We start from the raw sequence: 19,478 nt of genomic DNA, 5'->3' as shown, positions 1-19,478 counted from the left end.
GCAGCGGACCTTGAGATGCGGTGGAGAGGAGCTCCTCCCCTCAGTGGCCCCTGCCTGCATGCCCCTGCACAGGTCAAGACGCAGAAGGGAGAGCGCCAGATGGCCAAAAGATTCCTGGAGGAACGCAAGGAGGAGCTGGAGGAGGTGGCCCAAGAGCTGGCTGAGACCGAGCACGAGAACACGGTGCTGCGGCACAGCATCGAGCGCATCAAGGAGGAGAAGGACTTCACCATGTAAGGCGGCACTGCCCTGGGCACCTTCCCTCTTGCGGGGCTGCCCGAGCACCAGCCTAGCCCGGGTTACAGTGTTCAACAGAGTCACTAACGTGCTCATGATTCCCGGTCAGGGAAGAGGGCCCCGCAGAGTTCCGGGGGGAGGGCATCAGGGAGGCCTTTCTGGAAACAACGGGAGTCCGGCAGGATGGCCAGGTGCTAGGCAGGTGAGTGCGGGGGAGGAAAACATGCCAGGTAGCAGGAACATCTTGCAGGAAGGCCCCAGGGCGGGAGGAGTTTGAGACTAAGAAATGAAAAGCGGGGCAGAGCAAGGGGAGAGGGTGGGCTGAGGGGAAGGGGGGCCACGGAGGTTGGCAGGGGCCGGCTCTTGGTGGCCACTTCGGGGTGTTTGCATCGAGGGCGGTTGGGAGCCACAGAAGGGTTTTCGAAGCGGGAAGTGGTGTGACCAGACTTGGCTCCAATGGGGAGAGTGGAGGGGAGGGCTCAAAAGTGGATCTGAAGATGGTAGTTAGGTGGCCATGGCAGTGGCTGGGGAACGAGGTGACACTGATTTCTGTCTGAGAGACAAGCAGGTGGCATAATGTCCCCCGGTGTGGAGGCCCTGCTCTGGTGACCAGGTGTCCTTCCAGAAGGCCACTCGGGCCAGAAGGGCCATCCCTGCCCCCTCCCCCACTGTTCCCTGACCAGGAGATGAGCCTCGCAGGGCATTGTGAGGTGAGCGTCGGAGCTCCAGGTGGGCAGGGGCCTGGGAGGGCTCACAGAGCCCCGTTCTTTCTGGGCCCAGGCTTCAGAAGAAACACCTCCAGCAGGAGAAGGAGTGCCTCATGTCCAAGCTGATGGAGGCTGAAATGGATGGGGCTGCTGCGGCCAAACAAGTCATGGCCCTGAAGGATACCATCGGGAAACTGAAGACGGTAGGTGGCCAGCCCAACCGCCCAGTGCCGGGGCCGCGCCCAGAGCGGGGGCAGCTGCACACCGTGGCGGGGTCTTTCCGCAGTCTTCATGCTGACTTTATGACATCTTCAGGCCAGGGCAGGGCACACTTAACTCCTCGACCCCCACCCCTCTTCTCACTTCTGGGGCCTGACCTTCGAGGCTGACCTTTGGTAGCCAGGGCCTCTGAGATGTCATCGTGGGTCTCCTGGGATCACAGTGAGTCAAGGCACGTGTCTGATTCCTGCCAGTATCAGCCACCAAATGTTGTCGTCCAGGAAGCGCACCTCGTCCAAGAAGCCCGCCCTAACTGCACTCGCCCACACTGAACTCTCCTGCCCTTTTCCCCACCTGGTGTTCTCAGCAGGCTCAGAACCTGCCCATCCTTCCAGGTCTGCCTCCTCCGGGAAGCCTGCCTTTGCCCAGCTCTTCTTGCCTGGGCTGCCTGGCACCAATACCTCTTAAGCTCCCCATGGGGACTCCCTGTGCCAGCTCTTCCCTTCTCCACCCGTGCCTGGCAAGACTGCCTGCTGTCTTCCAGGAGAAACAAATGACCTGCACGGACATCAACACCCTAACGAGGCAGAAGGAACTTCTCCTGCAGAAGCTGAGCACATTTGAGGAGACCAACCGCACCCTCCGAGAACTGCTAAGGGAACAGCACTGCAAAGAGGTGAGCTGCGGTCCTAGCCGCACCCCTACCCAGTGCTCACTCGGAGCCGTGGCCCTGTAGCACCGCAGGCTCCTGTCTGTAAAAAGAAAATATTCTTGGTGCCTGCCTGACCTGAGGGGGCCATAGAAAGATTTGCTGAAATCATTCATGTGAAATGCTGGGCATCTGGTAGACGAGTGCTGTCTTCGTTGTTGAAGTGGGCCTTGTGGCACAGGAAGGACCTTGAAAGTCAGAAGAGCAGTGGAGAGTCAGGCAGGGGTTCAGCCCATCCCAGGGGTCATGCGACAAAGCGGGGAGAAGACCAGACCTGAGTTTTGGTGAAGCAGGCGGCTTAATGGCTGGCGGACACATTGTATGGTATCAGTTTGTTTTCTTAAAAGGTGGTCTCTGAAATATATTTTATGTTAGCAAATGACTCTGAAAAGACTGACAGTATAAACAGCTCTCTTCCTGTTTGGTTCTAAACCAAAGGGATACCGAGAGTCTCAAAATGCCCATGCTGGGACTTCCCTGGCGGTCTAGTGGTTAGGACTCGGAGCTTCCACTGCCGTGGGCGCGGGTTTGATCCCTGGCTGGGGAACTAAGATCCTGCAAGCCTCGAGACGCAGTCAAAAAAAAAAAAAAGCCCGTCCTGATGAGATATTTTTTTTAGTTTAACTTTTTTAAAAAAAAGTGTCAACTTCCTTTGTTTGTAGTTTAAAAATTAATATTTAAAATAAGTAAAAGTGTACCCACTATCCAGCTTTCCAAACAAAACCTTGTCTACATGGTTAAATCCCTCTTGGTGTCTCCTTTGGCAGTAACCTCATCTTCCCATCAGAGGGAAACTTTATCTGGAATCTGAGAGTTTTTCACTTATATATGTATCCCTAAGAAACATATAGTATTGTTTAGCATGTTTTCAAACTTTACATAAATGATATTGTTCCATATGTTTTCTTCTGAGTTGGCTTTTTTCAATCAATGTTTTTATGAGATCCGTCCATTTTTATCCTTGAAACCTAAGGTAGTTCATTTTCACTGCTCTATTCCATTTTATGACAATACCACAACTTATTTACCCACTCTTCTGTTGATGGAGACAATTTTTGGTTGTTTGCTATTACAAGTGTTACTTTGCGCATTCGTCTGTACTATCCTGGTGTACTTGAGGGTTTCCAGAATATATTTCTATGAATGTTACTAGTTATAGCTAAATTATTCTCTTAAAATAGTTTTATCTGTTTCATTTCCAGCTCAGTGTTCATGGGTGGGTGATTTTTACCTTTCTGGGCTTCAGTTTTCCCACCTATAAAATGGGAATAGCATCTTCCATGTGGGGTTGTAAGGGACTTAGAAGTGATGTGTGGACGAGGACTGTGCGTACTCCTGGCATGCAGTGGGTACTTGGTAAATGGTGGCTGTCGCTGCTGTTTGTCCTGGGACTGGGGGCGGTGGGGGGGACGGGGCTTCAGAAAACGTCTTCCTACCATTTTTTTCCCTTTTCACCTTCTTAGCGCCTACAATCCGGGAATCCCGGAATCCCAGAATCTCCAGTTGGAGGTGAAGGGTCAGCTAATTTAAACTCCCACCACAGCAGGCGTTCCAGGTTCTGTACAGGCTCTCGCCTCCTCCCGCCCATGTGGCCCTCAGGACCACAGCCCTGCTGCGGTGCTTACTGGGGAGTACTCAGTGTGCTGGAGGAATGCTCTGGCTCTGGAGTCCTTTGGCTTAGCGCCCAGCTATGCCATCTCTGGCTGTGTGATCTCAGGCAGCTCACCTCACTTCTCCCAGCCTCGATCTCCTCGTCTGTGAAATGGGGGTAGTGATAGTGCCTGGCTCCTTAGAGCAGGGGATTTGGTGAGATGGTGTGTTAGTTTGTGTAGAGTCCCCTGGAGGCTCAGAGGGCATGGCCTGTCGGGGCAGTGAGAATAGCTTCAGGCTCTGGGTCCCTGGCCTAGGTTTTCGTCCTACGTTCTTTGCCTCCTCTTGTTGCTAGAGAACCCATAATGCTGTCTTCCCCCAGTTCCTAGGTTCCTGGGAAACTTTGGGACCAGGGAGTCCTTTTCTCTTAGCCTGCGAAGGTGACCTGTGGGACTGAAAGGGAAAGGGGGGTGAGACTTCTTCTAGGGACACTTTATTTAGGTGACTGCGAAGAATAGAGACAGTTCAAAGACACAGCCCTGTGCGAGAGTGGGCAAAGGTGTGAGCAGGCAGTCCAGGGAAGAGGAAGCTTAAATGGTTAATAAGCATATGCATAAATAGGGAAATGCAAACTAAAACAGCAGGATTCATGCTGGCAAGACTGGCAACAGGCAGAGGCTGGCTACTGCCCGGCGTTCTCACGTCCTGTTTGTGTGCGTCAGTGCAGGCATTTTGCAGGGCATGTCACCTGCCACAAATCACAGATCTTCGGGCCCAGCCATTCTTACTCTTTGTATCAATCCTGGAGAGACACTTAGTACGTGCCCAACATGTCCACTGCTGCTGTGTTTACAGCTGCAAAGCCTGGGAACCACCTTATTGCCCAAAGGTTACGGGGAGAAGTTAAAAAATGCCACGGCATATTAGAGACAGAAAGCAGATTAGGGGTTGGGGATTTCCCTGGCGGTCCAGTGGTTAGGACTCAGTGCTTTCACTGCTGGAGCCTGGGTTCAATCCCTGGTCCCGGAACTAAGATCCTGCAAGCCATGTGGTGCGCCCGCCCCCTAAAAAAGAAAGCAGATTAGGGGTTTGGGGGGAGCTGGGGGGAGGGGAAAATGGAGACTGTTGGCTTGACAGGTGCAGGTTTCCTTTTAGGGTGATGAAAAAATTCTGGAACTAGATGGTAATGCTGGTTACACAATATTGGAAATGTACCATATGCCACTGAATTTTACACTTAAAATGAAAAAGTTTGTTATATTTTACCACAATTAAAAAAATTATAATGTAATATACCACAAACCATTGAATTATACATTTCAAATTGGTGACTTGTATCTGAATTTATATCTCAATAAAACTGTGGTTAAAAAATCCAGTTGTGACACAAAAATACAGTATGATATCATTTTGGTAAAATTACACATTAATCCCTTCCCACCCCTCATCCCCCAAAAGATACTTCTCTAGGTGTAGCTACATATAAATGCATAGAGAAAGGATGGGCAGGACAGTCCGAACTCATAACAGCAGGGCTGGATTTGGAGGTAGGGATGAGGGGGACTTTATCGGTTTTCATTAAATATTTTATAATGAGAATATAATTTACTACTTCTATCATTAGAAGTATAATTTTTAGAAAAGGAACAGGACCTAGAGGATGTAGACATGTCAGTTTATTGCTTAATGAGTTGGCTTTCCCTGCCTTCCCTTGAAGGATTCCGAAAAGTTGATGGAGCAACAAGGAACATTATTGAAACGGCTGGCAGAGGCGGACTCCGAGAAAGCGGTAACACACAGCTCCCCCTGCCTGCTCCAGGGGGTATAGGCGACGGCGTAGAGGTGCTGAGTGGCAGCAGGAGGGCTGGAGCCCCGCTCTGACTTTTCTTTGGGTCTTAGTTTCATGATCTGTGAAATCATGAAACACATATCCCCGTCCCTCCTGCCCCACCGGGCTTGTCCCTCCTGCCCCACCGGGCTTGTCCCTCCTGCCCCACCGGGCTTGTCTAGTCAATCACTCGAGAGCTTGAACCACCAAGCTGGACATCAGCATGAGGGATGGTGATGACGGTGATGGATTTGTAAATCATCAGAGTCTGTTCCCTGAATTTCCGTATTTGTATTATGGTACAGACTTGTTGACTCAACAATTCCAATCCTCCCAAGGAATCTCTCCCAAGGCAGCATGTTCCAAAGTCTGTTCCATAGAACCCTGAGTTCCTCAAGGTGTTAATGGGTACAAGAAACAAAAGGGGGGGTTGATCCATGGCCAAATAAATTTGGGGAACTGCTGCCCAGCCTGAATGACAAGTTAAACCAGCTGCTTAACTACAATACCTTTTGGAGCCTTTCATGTATTAATGCCTGTTGGGAGTCTCCAAGAGAAAGAAAGAAATAGAGACCATGGTTCCCGAGGTTTGGCCCTTGGCCCTCGGTTCCTGGCCGAACATCGCTGTAGGGGATTCAACGGTCATGGTGATAATGCCTAAACCTGCATTCCCAGCTCGAGAGCCTTATCAAATTATGATACATCCGTAAATTGAAATGTTAAGGTGCTTTTTCAAAAGATATAGAAGATTTAATCACACTATGGTAAATGTGGTTATAGTGCAAAATAGGTTTCTGACTTTTTAATGTGTGCTAACAATGGTGATCTCTGGGTGGGGGATTATGGGGCTTCCTTAGTGTTTTGTGAGTCTGTGTTTCAGTGTGTCCCACAACTAGCATTATTTTAAATTGTTGTAAAAAATTGTGATACAGATGCTGGGTGCTTCCTGCTAGGGTCTCTGTGACTTGGGCCAATGTATTTGGGACTTGGGCCCAGTGACCAGGCACTCACAGGAGTGTTTGTCCTCCCTGGGCGGGGCCTCCTCACCCTTCGCAGGGAGCTCAGACAGTGTGTGTGTGCCCTCTCCAGCGCCTGCTATTACTGCTGCAAGACAAAGACAAGGAGGTGGAAGAGCTCCTCCAGGAAATACAATGTGAGAAGGTACCGTCCCCAGCAGTTGCTCCTCTATATGGGCCAGCAGAGCTTAGTGGGTAGAGTGCGCTCTGGAACCAGAGAGCTGGGTTCAAACCCCGGCTCTGCCACTTTCTCTGTCTCTCCAAAGGCTCAAGCGAAGACAGCATCTGAGCTTTCGAAGTCCATGGAGACCATGCGTGGGCATTTGCAGGCACAGCTTCGGTGCAAAGAGGCAGAGAACAGTCGCCTCTGCATGCAGATCAAGGTACCTGCCAGCCCCACAAGTGGGGAAGGGAGGGGGCGGGGCCTGGCATTCTAAGGGCAGTGACCTGGCCAAGGCTCTCACACTCAGGAAGGCTTTGCCCTAAAGGTGTACAGGGCCGCTGTTGCCAAAGCACTCTGAGCCAGTGGCAAGAGCAGTGGACCCTGAGGGTCTTGGGTGCCCTTCCCAGCGGTGACCAATTGGGTGCCATGCCCCTGAGCCAATCACTTAATCCCTTAGGCCTTTAGTTCTCATAACTACCCATGGGGTAGGGGGTGGGCTCCAATGCAGCTTGCATCTTTGAGCCAGGGACCTGCTGAGGTCACAGCTCTGCTGAGGGACTGAGGAATATCTCTGACCACTATGCTGAGTTCAAGGAAGGATTCCAGAAGAGCTCTATCTTCACACTAAGACCCCAGTGGGTTCAGTAATGGGAGGGGTGCTACGGAGAGCTGGGAAGGGCCTCCACCTCTGCTCTGCACTGTGGGAGCTTTATGCCTCCACACAGTTGACCTGAGTTCTCTCTCCCTCATTCCTTCTTTTTGCTCGTCCCCTCTCACCTCTACTCTCTGCCTTGCCCCTTCCCGGCCTTCCTTGTCCCTCTCCCCGCACCTGCTCCTGGGCCGTCCTCTCCCAGAACCTGGAGCGCAGCGGAAACCAGCATAAGGTGGAAGTGGAGGCCATCATGGAGCAGCTGAAGGAACTGAAGCAGAAGGGAGAACGAGACAAAGAGTCCTTGAAGAGGGCCATCCGAGCCCAGAAAGAACGAGCTGAGAAGAGTGAGGAGTACGCTGAGCAGCTGCACGTGCAGCTTGCTGACAAGGTAGCAGGCCTCCCCGAGAAGGGCTGGCCGACGGTGAAGGGTCGGGGGTGGGTTGGCTGCCAGCGAATGGCTGCTTTGAGCAGGGAGAGGTGAAAAGCTGAGTAGAGGTGGCCGGGCGGGTGGGCGAACGGAGAGGAAGATGGCAGTGGAAAAGGGTGAATGAGCTGGGAGGACTGCTGGCTGCTGGGTGGAGGGAGAGGCGGGGGGGGCAGTAAATGGGTAAAAGGATGACGATGGGGGTGGGCAGCTGGCTGGAGACAAGTGGAGGGTTTGTGGGACATTTTAACCACATCCATATTGCGGGTGGGAATGACAGTTAAGGAAGGATTTGCAGTCAGGGCGCGTGGGATGCTGGAAACTGAAAAGCAACAGCTGGGCTCCCACTTCACTCTCAGTGCTTCTAGGAAGGAATTTCAGGAGTGAGGTTGAAGTTATCAGGGTGAGGGGTGACCTGGGGTGACTCCCAGCTCGCTTGGCTTCAGTGGTGACACCAGGCTGATGGACCCTTCTGTCCCATGTTCCCAGGATCTTTATGTTGCTGAAGCTTTATCCACTCTGGAATCATGGAGGAGCCGCTACAACCAAGTTGTGAAAGACAAGGGGGACCTCGAGCTGGAAATTATTGTCCTGAACGAGTACGTCTGTGTTAGGAGAGGGCGTGTGGGCCAATGGGAGGAGAGGGTGTGCCAGTGCACGGCGCCAGGCAACCCGCGACAGCTCACGTCGCTCACACAGCTGCCATCTGGTCTCCTCTGGTCAGGGACTGCATCGGACTGAGCTGTGGGCGGCCCTGGGGTGGGCCTTCTGGTTGGACCCTGGGTCCTGGTGCCAGCCCCCGCCCCAGCATCCTACCCCCCGGCAGGCACTATGCAGGGGCCTTCTCTGCTCACACCTGGGCTTGAGCTGGGCCCCAGTCTGCACGGCATGGGAAGTGGGCACAGGCACCCAGGAAGGTATCCTCCTTCCTGTCCTTGGGGCACAGGGCAGCTGGTAATCCCTCTGTCTTCTCTCAGTCGTTTTGTCCACCAGTCAGTAGGTCAGAGGTATGGCCTGGGAGTAGGGGGCAAAAGTGGCCTCAAGTTGAAGGTGACTGAACTCATACCTTTCTTGCCACTGGTGAGCTGTCAACAGTGACCATTCTCAGAGTCAGCTATAGTCATGTGATCATTCATTTAAAGGTACTTATCGAGCATACTATATAACAGGCTATGTGTTGGCCTTGAAGGTTACAGCAGTAAAAAAACAAATGCATTGGACTTCCCTAGTGGCACAGTGGTTATGAATCCACCTGCCAATGCTGGGGACATGGGTTCGAGCCCTGGTCTGGGAAGATCCCGCATGCCGTGGAGCAACTAAACCCGTGTGCCACAACTACTGAGCCTGCGCTCTAGAGCCCGCGAGCCACAGCTACTGAGCCCGCGTGCCGCAACTACTGAAGCCCGCTTGCCTAGAGCCCGTGCTCTGAAACAAGAGAAGCCACCGCAATGAGAAGCCTGCGCACCTCGACGAAGAGTAGCCCCCACTCGCCGCAACTAGAGAAAGCCCGTGTGCAGCAACGGAAACCCAACGCAGCCAAAAATAAATAAATGAAATAAATTTAAAAAATTAAAAACTAAAAAATAAAGTTGCATAGGAGTTTGCCAGTAAACCAATACAAGGCGTTTCCTTGGGCCTAGTCCGTACTCACTAAATATTTGCTGAGTGGTGAACTGTAATTTATCAATACTGAAAACATACACTGTGCAAAGGTTCTGCAGTATCAGGTGGGTCTACAGTCAAAAGCCCCAGTGCTCTTCTCCTCAGTCTCTATTCTTGGATTATAGCCCTGCTGAGGGCCTGCGGGTAGGGGAAGGGAGCAAGGGAAGCTTGTGCCTTGTTATTGCTCATGGCACCTGCCCCCGACTGGAGGAGACAGAACCCCAGTGGAATATGTGTCTGAGGGAGACGGGTGCCTGGGGTTATCCCTGACCACTGGGCCTGCGAGTTCTGTCCTAACTTCAGTTCCTAACGGGTTAAGAGATCCAGGGGGTGCCATGGGGAGCTGGGGAGGGACTGTGTCTCTGGACTTGTCTTCAGGGAGTGTCTCAGCCTCACGGGAGGATCACAACAGAGAAGGCTTCTTGGAGGGGGTGGTATGAGAGACAAACCTTAAAAGGCTGTTAATACGAAGTGGGATACCTGGGAATGCCACAGGCGTCAGTGGCAGGGCAGCTGCTCCTCAGGGTGGAGACTGAGGAGCAGGCAGGTGCCAAGAAGAGAGACATGGGTGACCTGGGTAGGAACACTTGGCCCTACTCCATACCAAGTCCAGGGCTGCTCACAACCTGTGGAATTGATTCTGTCTGCTTTCACTTTGTGACCTTCCAGCCGGGTGACAGATCTTGTAAACCAACAACAAACCTTGGAGGAGAAGATGCGGGAAGACCGTGACAGCCTGGTGGAGAGACTACACCGGCAGACTGCCGAGTACTCCGCATTCAAGCTAGAGAATGAGAGGCTGAAGGTCAGTAGTGAGAGCCGGGACCAGGACGGTTGGGTGGAGAGCAGAGGCTGATGGTACTCCTGGTTGGGCCCCAGAGATGACCACCGGGGCCTTCAGAGGCCCTGGAGGCAGCAGCGTGATAAGAGGGCTTGTTCTGGAGTCGGAAAGACCTGGATTCAAGTCCTGACTCTGCCTCTTAGAGCTGCAGGACCTGAACGGGACGTTTCCTCCTGTGTTGCTGCAGTTTCCTCAGCGGGAGGAAATGAGGTCCTTGTGAGAAGGTGGTGATGCATGTGAAGTGCTTAGCATGACAGTCAGCCCCTGCACGTGAGATGGACCTGACTTTGAGGTTAACATTGACTCTTCTGGGGCACTACTGGGCCCCTTCACATGCATTAATTCTCACTTTAGCCTCCCAATAGTGTAATTATTATCTCTACTTTACAGAATAAGGAAACTGAAGCTTAGAGTTTAAGTTTCTTGCCAAGATTTTGCCCTTGGAAGCGTTGGAGTTGGGATTTGAACCTCAGTCTGACCCTGGGGCTCTAACCACTAGCTCTTAACCACTCCCTCTACACCCTCCCAGCACACCGAGGGCGAGATGTTGCAGAGCCAGGTTGGATCTTGGTTTTTAGTTGATCTGGGCAATAACATCTAGATCTATTTATTTATTTATTTATTTATTACTGACTTTTTTTAAGTAAAATTGATTTTAAGGAAGTATAATACAGAAAGGTACACAAAATGAATGTAACTTTGTCCATCAGTCACCCTGATTGAACCTTAAAGCCAGCACCCCGGTGACCTTGCCTAGTTACAGACACCCCCTGCCAAGGGCACGGTTATCCTGACTTCTGTCACCGCAGATTAGTTTGCCTGGTTTTGAACTTTGTGCTTGGCCTTTATGGCTTTTAGTCAGCATTATGTTTGTGGAAGTTACCCATGTCATGTGTGGCAGTTCATCATTCTCAGTGCAGTGCAGTGTATGAATGTACCACGATGTGTTTATCCATTTTCCTGTCGGCGGACATTTGGGTTGTAGAACGTCTTTGTACCTCTTTTGGTGCATATATTTGGTGTATTTTTACAGTTTCTATACCTTGAAGTATAATAGAAGTGCCAAGTCATCAGGTGGTGTACACAAATTCAGCTGTGGTAGATGTCACCAAATAGTACAGCGGTTGTACAGATTTCCGCTCCCATCAGGGATTTGTGAGATAATACTTGGTATTGTCCATCTTCTTCACTTTAGCCACTCTGGTGGGAGGATAGTAGTATCTCATTTCTTGTAGTGCAGTTGTTGGATAAATGACAGATAAGCCCCGTGTCTAACAATTAGCTGGGGTATTGGTTGCAGTATGGTATGTCTGTGTGGTGAAACACAGTGTGACTGTTCAAAATGATTGTAGAAGTGTATTTTCCTAGCTGTTATCATTACAAAGATAAAATATGCTCATAGTGAAAGTTGAAAACATCACAGAAACGTTATATAGAAGTGAAGGTCCCTGTTACCGTAGATGTGTATTTTTCCAGTTTTTTCCCCTGATACTCACATACACATTCAAACACATGCACATCCATTTATCCAGCCATTATTCTGCAGCTCGCTTTTCTCCTTCAACCATATTCCGTGGATATCTTTTTAGATTTTTTTTTTTTTGCTTTATCTCTTTTAAATGATTGCTTGTTATTTTTTTGAGATACCGTGATTTATTTTGTCCCATCTGCTAAGGTGAGCATTTGGGTTGTAGGAGAACATTCATTGATGAGAGAAGTAGTTCCCAACTTACTTGTTAATTGAAAAAGTTCGTTGCAAGGCAGTAAGTATATCATAATCCCATTCTTATTGGAAAAAATAAAATAGCTACACGGTTATCAATATATAGCCATATAATAAGGCATCATGATTCATTTTTCTTGGTTTTATCTCCCTTTTCTTTAGTGATAATGTAGTGCTCTTTTTTTTTTTTTTTGGCCAAGCCGCAAGGCTTGTGGGATCTTAGTTCCCTAACCAGGGATTGGACCCGGGCCCCTGGCAGTGAAAGTGCTGAACTGAGTCCTAACCACTGAACCGCCAGGGAATTCCCCCATAATGTACTGCTTTTTGTAATGAGAACAAAAAACACAGGAGTCTCTTATTTGCATCTGTATGCACTTGAGTTGGTCTTATCAGGAATCCTGCCCTGGTGCCTCTCTGAGGAAAACTGCTGGTGTGGGTTTGAGTAGGTGGGGCTTCCCTTTGCTGGCCCCTCGGAGTAGGAGCTGGGGTTGGGATGGCCACCTGCCCCGGAACCTTCCCGCTGGTGACCGACGAGCCATCCCTTCTAGGCTAGCTTCACCCCTATGGAGGAGAAACTCAGCCAGGCGCACGTCGAGGTTCAGCAACTGAAGGCATCGGTTAAGAACTACGAGGGAATGATTGACAACTATAAGAGTCAGGTAGGCCTCTCAGGTGCCAAGCCTGCCAGGGCAGCACCTCCCAGCAGGCTGGGATGGAGACTTACCATAAGGCCTCTCCTGGGAAGGTGTTTTTCACCAAAACTTGGCTCTGCCCAAGATGGCCCGATGCTTTCTTGGTCCCCAGGTGATGAAGACCAGGCTGGAGGCTGATGAAGTGGCTGCCCAGCTGGAACGCTGTGACAAAGAGAACAAGATCCTTAAAGATGAGATGAACAAAGAGATTGAAACGGTATTGTTCCCCTTCCTCGCCCTCTTCCCCTACCCAGTCCCATGTCTGTCAGTCTGTCCGTCTTGTTTGTCATTGGCCCTTTCCGATGTGGATGACAGAGATTCATGAAGGTTCTTATTGCTGGGCTGGTCCACTCTACTGTGTACGTACTCTCTCCTTCCTCGTCTCATCTCTTCCTTCTCTCCTGCTTCTTCATTATCCCTCTTTCTCATCCTGATTACCTTCTTTCTTCACTTTCCTTAAAAAAAAGTTCCCCTGCTTGGAACATCCAAGTGGATTCAAATCCACAGATCTGTCAGGCCTTAGCTGTGCCTATTTCATTCTGTGTGGTGTCTTTATTTTGTGCCAACCGAAAGTGTTCCTCCTGTCCCCTTCCCCAAAGAGCCTTATTCTTCTAGAGATGACTTGTCTCTCTAGAAGCAAAGGGGTCATCTTAATAGTAACCTTGGAGATGGATTGAGTCCAGGCTCAGCCATTAACTTGTTGCATAACCTTGGGCAAGTCACTGCCTCTCTCTAGTCCTCAGGCTCCTCGTTAATACAAGGATGCACTAAGCCCAGATAGGCCATAGCTTTCCCTCTGACCTAGAGCATTGTGATTGCCTTCCCAGGGGCTTTGAGGTTAGACTAGACTTGAATCCTGCCTCTGCCAATTTGTAGCTGAGTGACCACGGGCAAATGATCCTTTGATCCTCAAAGTCCTTATATGGGGATAACGGCACCTACTTAATAGGTTGTTGTATGAATTTAATGAGTAATGCCTGGGTCCTGGAGTTTGCTACATGGTTGCCATTATTCTTCAATGACTGAAGGAGTGGCAGGCTCAAGTGGCCAGTCAGGGCCAAGTGTGTCCCCCCAGAGATCAGCTGGACACCCTCAGTGGCCTGCAGGGAGGCCGCACTTCTGCCCGTGGACCTTTCAGGATCCTTTCTGGGGACTAAGGGCGGCCCTGCCCTAAATCCAAAGCGCTCTGCCTGGCCTCTTGAACAGCCAGGCCCTTCCCAACGGTGGGCCCCTCTCTCCCACTCCAGGCACGGAGGCAGTTCCAGTCCCAGCTGGCTGACCTGCAGCAGCTCCCTGATATTCTCAAGATCACGGAGGCTAAGCTGGCAGAGTGCCAAGACCAGCTGCAGGGCTATGAGAGGAAGAATATCGACCTCACAGCCATCATATCAGACCTGCGCAGCCGGGTAAGGGACTGGCAGAAAGGTTCCCACGAACTAGCCCGAGCAGGGGCCCGCTTACCAAGATGAGCTGCACGCCCCCCGGCCCCCAGGGAGGACCACTTCCTTTTTCTTGGCTGCCGCTTTCTCAGAGGAGTGAGCTATCATCAGTGCTGTGAAATAAAAGTCTGGTGTGCCAAATGCCTTGTGTTTGCACAATGTGATTGTAGTTATAGGAGCCGCCACTCGATTGGAGCTGCCGGGCCCTCCTGCTCTTGCCCCTCCCCGAGGTTTCCAAGGCTCCGCCAGCCTCTGCCCTTCCTGCTCCGCTGCTGCCCTCAGCCATGCGCCACCAGCAGACACCAAGCCATAGGTTTTCTTTTTTTCCATCTTTCTCTTGCTTTAGCTGCCTTTCCGTAGTCTTAACAGACCCCTTGCCTGAGCTAGGGGTCCTGAAAGAGGACTTCCTTTCTACCAGAAGCAGTCTGCCTCTGGGTTACTGGAACCAAGCCTACGGTGTCTAAGAAATGCTATGCCTCTCGTCTGCACTGTGACCTTGGGCAAGACCCTTCCCCTCTCTTAACCTGCTTCCTTGTAGTACCAGTGAAAGTAGCGACCATTGTTTGAGCACGTGCTCGGTGCTCCAGCATTCCCTCATTGAATTCTCCCGGGAACTTTGTAAGGGGTCTTATTTTCCCCATTTTACAGAAAGCAGCCCAGGGCATAGAGGGGAGAAGTCATTGCCTGAGGTCACAGAGCTAATACTTGTCAACAGGGATTGGAACCCAGCCAGCTCTGTCTGGTTCCCAAGCCCAGGTTCTCAGCACTCTTAAATCACCAGCCTTCTCTTGAACCTGAGCATTCTCAGGGCCTTTCAGGCCCAGACGTCTGAGGCTTCTGCAGAAAGCAGCCTTCTGGATAACTTCTCAAACTTGCCAGCCTGAAGGACTCAGTAGATTTCCTGTGGCCTTGCCTGCATTTGTCCCCATTTAAGAAGAATGAACTCAGCGGTCCCAACTACATCCTCGGTAAAGCTCCGTGGTGTGTCATGTGGGCCAGTTAGGCCTGCCGTCTGCTTCTGCCTTCTCACGTCCTCCCAGATCCCACTGACTGGCCTCTCCTGATCAAGGAAGTGTCGTCGTGGCTCTTCAGGATCGAAGCTGCCTCCTCTCGGCGCAGGAAAGCCTTCAGTCTCGGGGGTCGGGCCTAACCTGTCCCCGCTCTCCCCTCTCCTCCAGGTTGTGCGTTGAGACTCAGATGCCTGCTGAGGGCAGTGTGCCTCTCTCCTGGGTGTGGATGACAGGTCACAGGGAGAAGGGAGGGCTGTACCGGGAAGTTCTTTCGTAAACCAGTCTGTGTTCCTGTCATTTTAGATCGAACATCAGGGGGACAAGCTGGAGATGGCAAGAGAGAAACATCAGGCTTCCCAGAAGGAAAATAAACAGCTGAGTCTGAAGGTGGATGAACTGGAGAGGTTAGAGGCACTTGGTCCCATCTCTGTCCTCTTCCTAGGACCTGAGACTTTCAGCCACTTAGCTGCTTTGGGCCTAGTGTGCAGAAGTGTTTGAGGGACTCAAGGCCCTGGAAGGTACTAGGCAGACCTTAGAGGAAAAGCTGCTTCCATTGCAGTGGTAGGCATTGTGGGAGAGAGGAAGGCGTTCTCCGGCCAGGGGGGACGCTCCATAGCAGTGTGATCAAGGTCAGACCATCCATAGGCATCACCTATCAGAAAGGCACGCTTCGTCCAAGCAAACGGGCAGGGCCAGGACGCTGCGGTGGGGGCCTCCCCCCATTCTGCTCTTTGTTCCCGATCGTCCTTCCCAAGACCTTTCTGATCTGTTCTTCCCTGTTCCTCATGGACTGTTGGAAGCAGTCGGGTAAAGAGGACACATTTTGGAATCAGAAGCTCTGGGCCTTGGTCCAACTTGGCCACTTAACCTGCATTGTGATCTTGAGCAAGTCATTTCACCCTTTGAACCTCTGTTTACTCACCTTGAGAAAGGGACCAAGGTAGGGATAACAACCCAGCTCATGGGATTATTGTGAGTCCTCCATGAGATAATCGTCAAAGGGTTAGCATTACTACCCGGCATGCAAAAATGTGCCATATATGTTAGTATATACGAGTTGATATCTTAGATGTGAGGAAACTGAGCTCAGGGAGAGGTTAAGTGACTTGCCCAAGGTCATATAGCTGGTACTTGGCAAAGCTGCGACTTAGACTGTCTTCTTCCAGGGCTTTTAGCATCTGTAAAATGAGGGCTGGAGCCTCAGTTTTCAGAGGTGAAAGGCTTGGGGTCCCAGGAGGCTGTAACTGGCCCAGGTGGCTCACACAGCCTGCCAGCAGGGACTTAAAGCAGGTGGTCTGCCCTGGGCTCCACCTCTACTCTGCTGGCCTCGAAGGTGTAGCTGGATTCAGCAGGACTTGCAGAGCTCCTTAAATTGGAAAGTGCCCTGGAAGTGCAGCGGGGACCATGTGTACACACGGGATGGTCACTGCTGACCCATGGCTGGTCATGTATGATGTCGAGTGGCGCAGCTGAAGTCCCTTTGCTGAGGGAGGCAACAGTGAACAGAAGAAGTTAAGCATGTAGGTTTCGGTGACAGACGTGCTAGCTGTGCTGGCCTCAGCCAATGACTTCAGCTGTCTTCGGCTCAGTTTCTTCATCTGTAAAGTGGGAATCATGATGGAACCCACCTGCCTGAGCTGCAAGTTGCTGTATTACACGTGATGACATACAGACTTAGCACAGCCGCGGTCAGTCTGTGCTTCTCCCACTCTTCGTACAGCTCCTTGCCGCCTTGCTGCTCAGCAGATTTCTTTGGTTTATTCCTGTTGTTCCTTGGAGATTCTTGGTGTGATGAGAACCCCAGCCCGGGGTGGCTGGCAGCCCCCAGCTGTGTGGAACCCGACAGGCAGGGGGACGAGCAGGATCTGATTGAATGCTTTCACCTAGGAAACTGGAGGCGACCAGTGCCCAGAATATCGAGTTCCTACAGGTGATTGCCAAGAGGGAGGAGGCAATCCACCAGTCCCAGCTGCGACTAGAAGAGAAAACCCGGGAATGTGGGACCCTGGCGAGGCAGTTGGAGAGCGCCATTGAAGATGCCAGGAGGCAGGTCAGTCTCAATTCTATTACTAACCTATCTCTGTGTCTTTGGACAAATCGCCTAACCCCTCTGAGCCTATCTCTCCATCTGAGAAATGGGCACATAGAAGTAGTACCTGCCTCATGAAATCATCATAAGGATCAAGTGAGCAATTATCGTAAAGGACTTGGCACTTTATTCACAACCGCTCCTTTGATTGCTGCCTGAGTGGGCATCAGACAGGTGTACCATGTCTTAGGTGATGACTCATGGAGCGTTGGCAAAGGGCAGGTAAAGCGGGGTTGCAGAAGTTGTCCCCATAGTTTGCTCCTGCCCTGAGGCTCCAGAGAATTGTCCGCAGCGAGACCAGTTAGTGGGAGCGGCCCAGCCTTCTCTTTACCAGGTGTTCCCCATGCCAGGTAAGCCAGCCCCACCTCTGTGCGTTTCTGGCAGGTGGAACAAACCAAGGAGCATGCAGCCTCCAAGGAGCGAGCAGCCCAGAACAAAATCCTGGACCTTGAGGCCCAGCTGAGCAGGACCAAGACTGAACTCAGCCAGCTCCGGCGGAGCCGGGATGATGTGAGTCGGGCTGGGGGTGGGAGGACGGGGTAGGAGCAGACAAGAAGGGAGTGGGTTGAGATCTGAGCTTCCTGGCGCCTGCAGGGCAAGATGTTCTGTTGTTTTTATGAATATGACATGGTTTTATTTTTCTCGCATCACTTTCCCGTCCCTTCAGGATATCCCAGGCCAACCCCCTTTTTTATTAACAGTTTTGTTAAGACAGCATTTACCGTAAAATTCCCTCATTCAAATTGCACAATTCAGTGGTTCTGAGTATATTCAGTGTTGTGCCATTATCACCACAATCCAGGTTTAGAATATTTTCAGAAAGAAAATTACCTGTTAGCAGCCACTCCCATTCCCCTGCCCCAACCCCTGGCAACCACTAATAAAGTCTCTGTCGCTATGGGTTTGTCTGTTCTGGATGTCACACACACTTGGCCCCGGCCCCGTTCCTCCTCTTAGGCTGACCGCCGCTACCAGAGCCGCCTGCAAGACCTGAAAGACCGCCTGGAGCAGTCGGAGAGCACCAACCGCAGCATGCAGAACTACGTCCAGTTCCTGAAGTCGTCCTATGCCAACGTGTTTGGGGATGGTCCCTACACTTCCTACCTAACGAGCTCTCCCATCCGCTCCCGGTCTCCTCCTGCCTAAGGCAGCCACTCTTGGGCTAGGAGCTCGGATGGATGCCGTGGGAACTGAGGCTTTGCTAAGCCATACCCAGAAAGCCTGTTGGTTTTCCTCTCTCGTCCTGTGATGAAGTATGTTCAGGGTCTTGTCTTAGCTACTAGCTCCAGAAAAGTGCCTGAAGCAGCAGGGGATGAAGCAGAACCCACTTCGTTCTCTCCTCTCTGACAGCATCGCCTGACGGAAGTTTTTAATTACCTTGACAGGCCTTAAAGTTACTACTATTAGGGTCAGATTGTAACTCACCGTGACTTTGCTCATTCCTTTCCCAAGAGAATGTTTGGACTGGACTTGCCCTCCAGTTCCCTTACAGCTCTCTTCTTTTTAGGACTGTCTCTTGGGTTTTCCCTGACCTGAACCAGCAGGAGCTGTTCGCCAGAGGTCCTCACCGCTCCTCATGTTCCCTTGCTGTTTCCCTTATTTCACGGGTATGGTGTTTTCCCCAAGGTGCTCCCCTCCCAAGCCCAGTGGAAACCTCTTATGGCCAAGTTTCCTCAAGGCCACTTGCCCTCATGCACTTGCCAACAGACACTCGAGGGCTTATGTCCAGTTCGCCTTGTAAAAGTACAATCCCAATCTCATTGATTTTTCTCTTTGCCAGGTTTGTATCTGTGGAATGCATTTATTCTTGAAACATGTATGTTGTTTTACAAAAAGCTTTTATAATCAGTATTTAAGTCTCCATCGGATGATTTCCTTTACCCGCCCCAGCCCTCTTCTAAAAATGATTCAGTAAAATGCTGCAGGAGAGCCAGTAAACGTTTTTAAAGGACTTGGTGTGTGAGACTCCTCATTTCATTTTGGCCAGGCTGGCTCTTTCTCCTTTGCGTGCTTTCACTTACAATCCCATGAAAGGCCTGGAGGAGACACACTGAAGGGCACTGCTCAGTGTGTGAGGGCAGCCTACTTTAGCTGTTAGGAGGAAGATGGGATGTGTATGTATTACTATTTTTTTAATGTTAATTGTTTTCTGAATGATAAGGTTATGGGCTATTTTTGTTCTCTTCACATTTTCCTGTATTTAAAAGAAAAAAAAATTCTTCAGAGAGAAGCGAACAAATTTGGTGTACTATGCTGGTACTGACCTCTGGGAGATCCAGTCTGGTCCTCTCTCAGCCACTCTAACCCAAGTCCAGGAGTTCCCCTATGTCCTCAAAAGCAATGGCTCCCACCCAGCCATCTGGATTCCACTACCAGAACCGCCCCACCCCCCCATCCCCCCCGTTTTGGAGACATGCGTAGTTTCCAGCTTTTAATGTTTTGGGTTTTTTTGTTTGTTTTTAAGTTTATTTCCAGCT

The 19,478-nt window shown here is 50.9% G+C and overlaps 1 protein-coding gene across 10 annotated transcripts in view; it reads left to right on the top strand.

The window, feature by feature from the left end:
• Positions 1-18,952, top strand: part of ODF2 (outer dense fiber of sperm tails 2) — a 30,821-nt gene extending 11,869 nt beyond the window's left edge. For all 10 annotated transcript variants that reach the window (XM_030858472.2, XM_030858468.2, XM_030858467.2 and 7 more), the window contains 16 exons: positions 73-233; positions 1,018-1,147; positions 1,708-1,839; positions 5,180-5,251; positions 6,380-6,451; positions 6,573-6,689; positions 7,324-7,509; positions 8,035-8,144; positions 9,877-10,012; positions 12,320-12,430; positions 12,576-12,680; positions 13,711-13,869; positions 15,216-15,316; positions 16,800-16,962; positions 17,386-17,511; positions 17,959-18,952. In XM_030858472.2, the coding sequence (XP_030714332.1) occupies positions 73-233; positions 1,018-1,147; positions 1,708-1,839; positions 5,180-5,251; positions 6,380-6,451; positions 6,573-6,689; positions 7,324-7,509; positions 8,035-8,144; positions 9,877-10,012; positions 12,320-12,430; positions 12,576-12,680; positions 13,711-13,869; positions 15,216-15,316; positions 16,800-16,962; positions 17,386-17,511; positions 17,959-18,147 (2,070 nt within the window). In that variant the 3' untranslated portion in view covers positions 18,148-18,952. The remainder of the gene's footprint in view (positions 1-72; positions 234-1,017; positions 1,148-1,707; positions 1,840-5,179; positions 5,252-6,379; positions 6,452-6,572; positions 6,690-7,323; positions 7,510-8,034; positions 8,145-9,876; positions 10,013-12,319; positions 12,431-12,575; positions 12,681-13,710; positions 13,870-15,215; positions 15,317-16,799; positions 16,963-17,385; positions 17,512-17,958) is intronic.
• Positions 18,953-19,478: the final 526 nt, after the last annotated feature.

The sequence above is a fragment of the Globicephala melas genome, chromosome 6 (genome assembly GCF_963455315.2).
Source record: "Globicephala melas chromosome 6, mGloMel1.2, whole genome shotgun sequence".
Taxonomy (NCBI): Eukaryota; Metazoa; Chordata; class Mammalia; order Artiodactyla; family Delphinidae; genus Globicephala; species Globicephala melas.
Note: the sequence above shows the minus strand (reverse complement) of the source record. Positions and strands in the feature narration are given on the sequence as shown.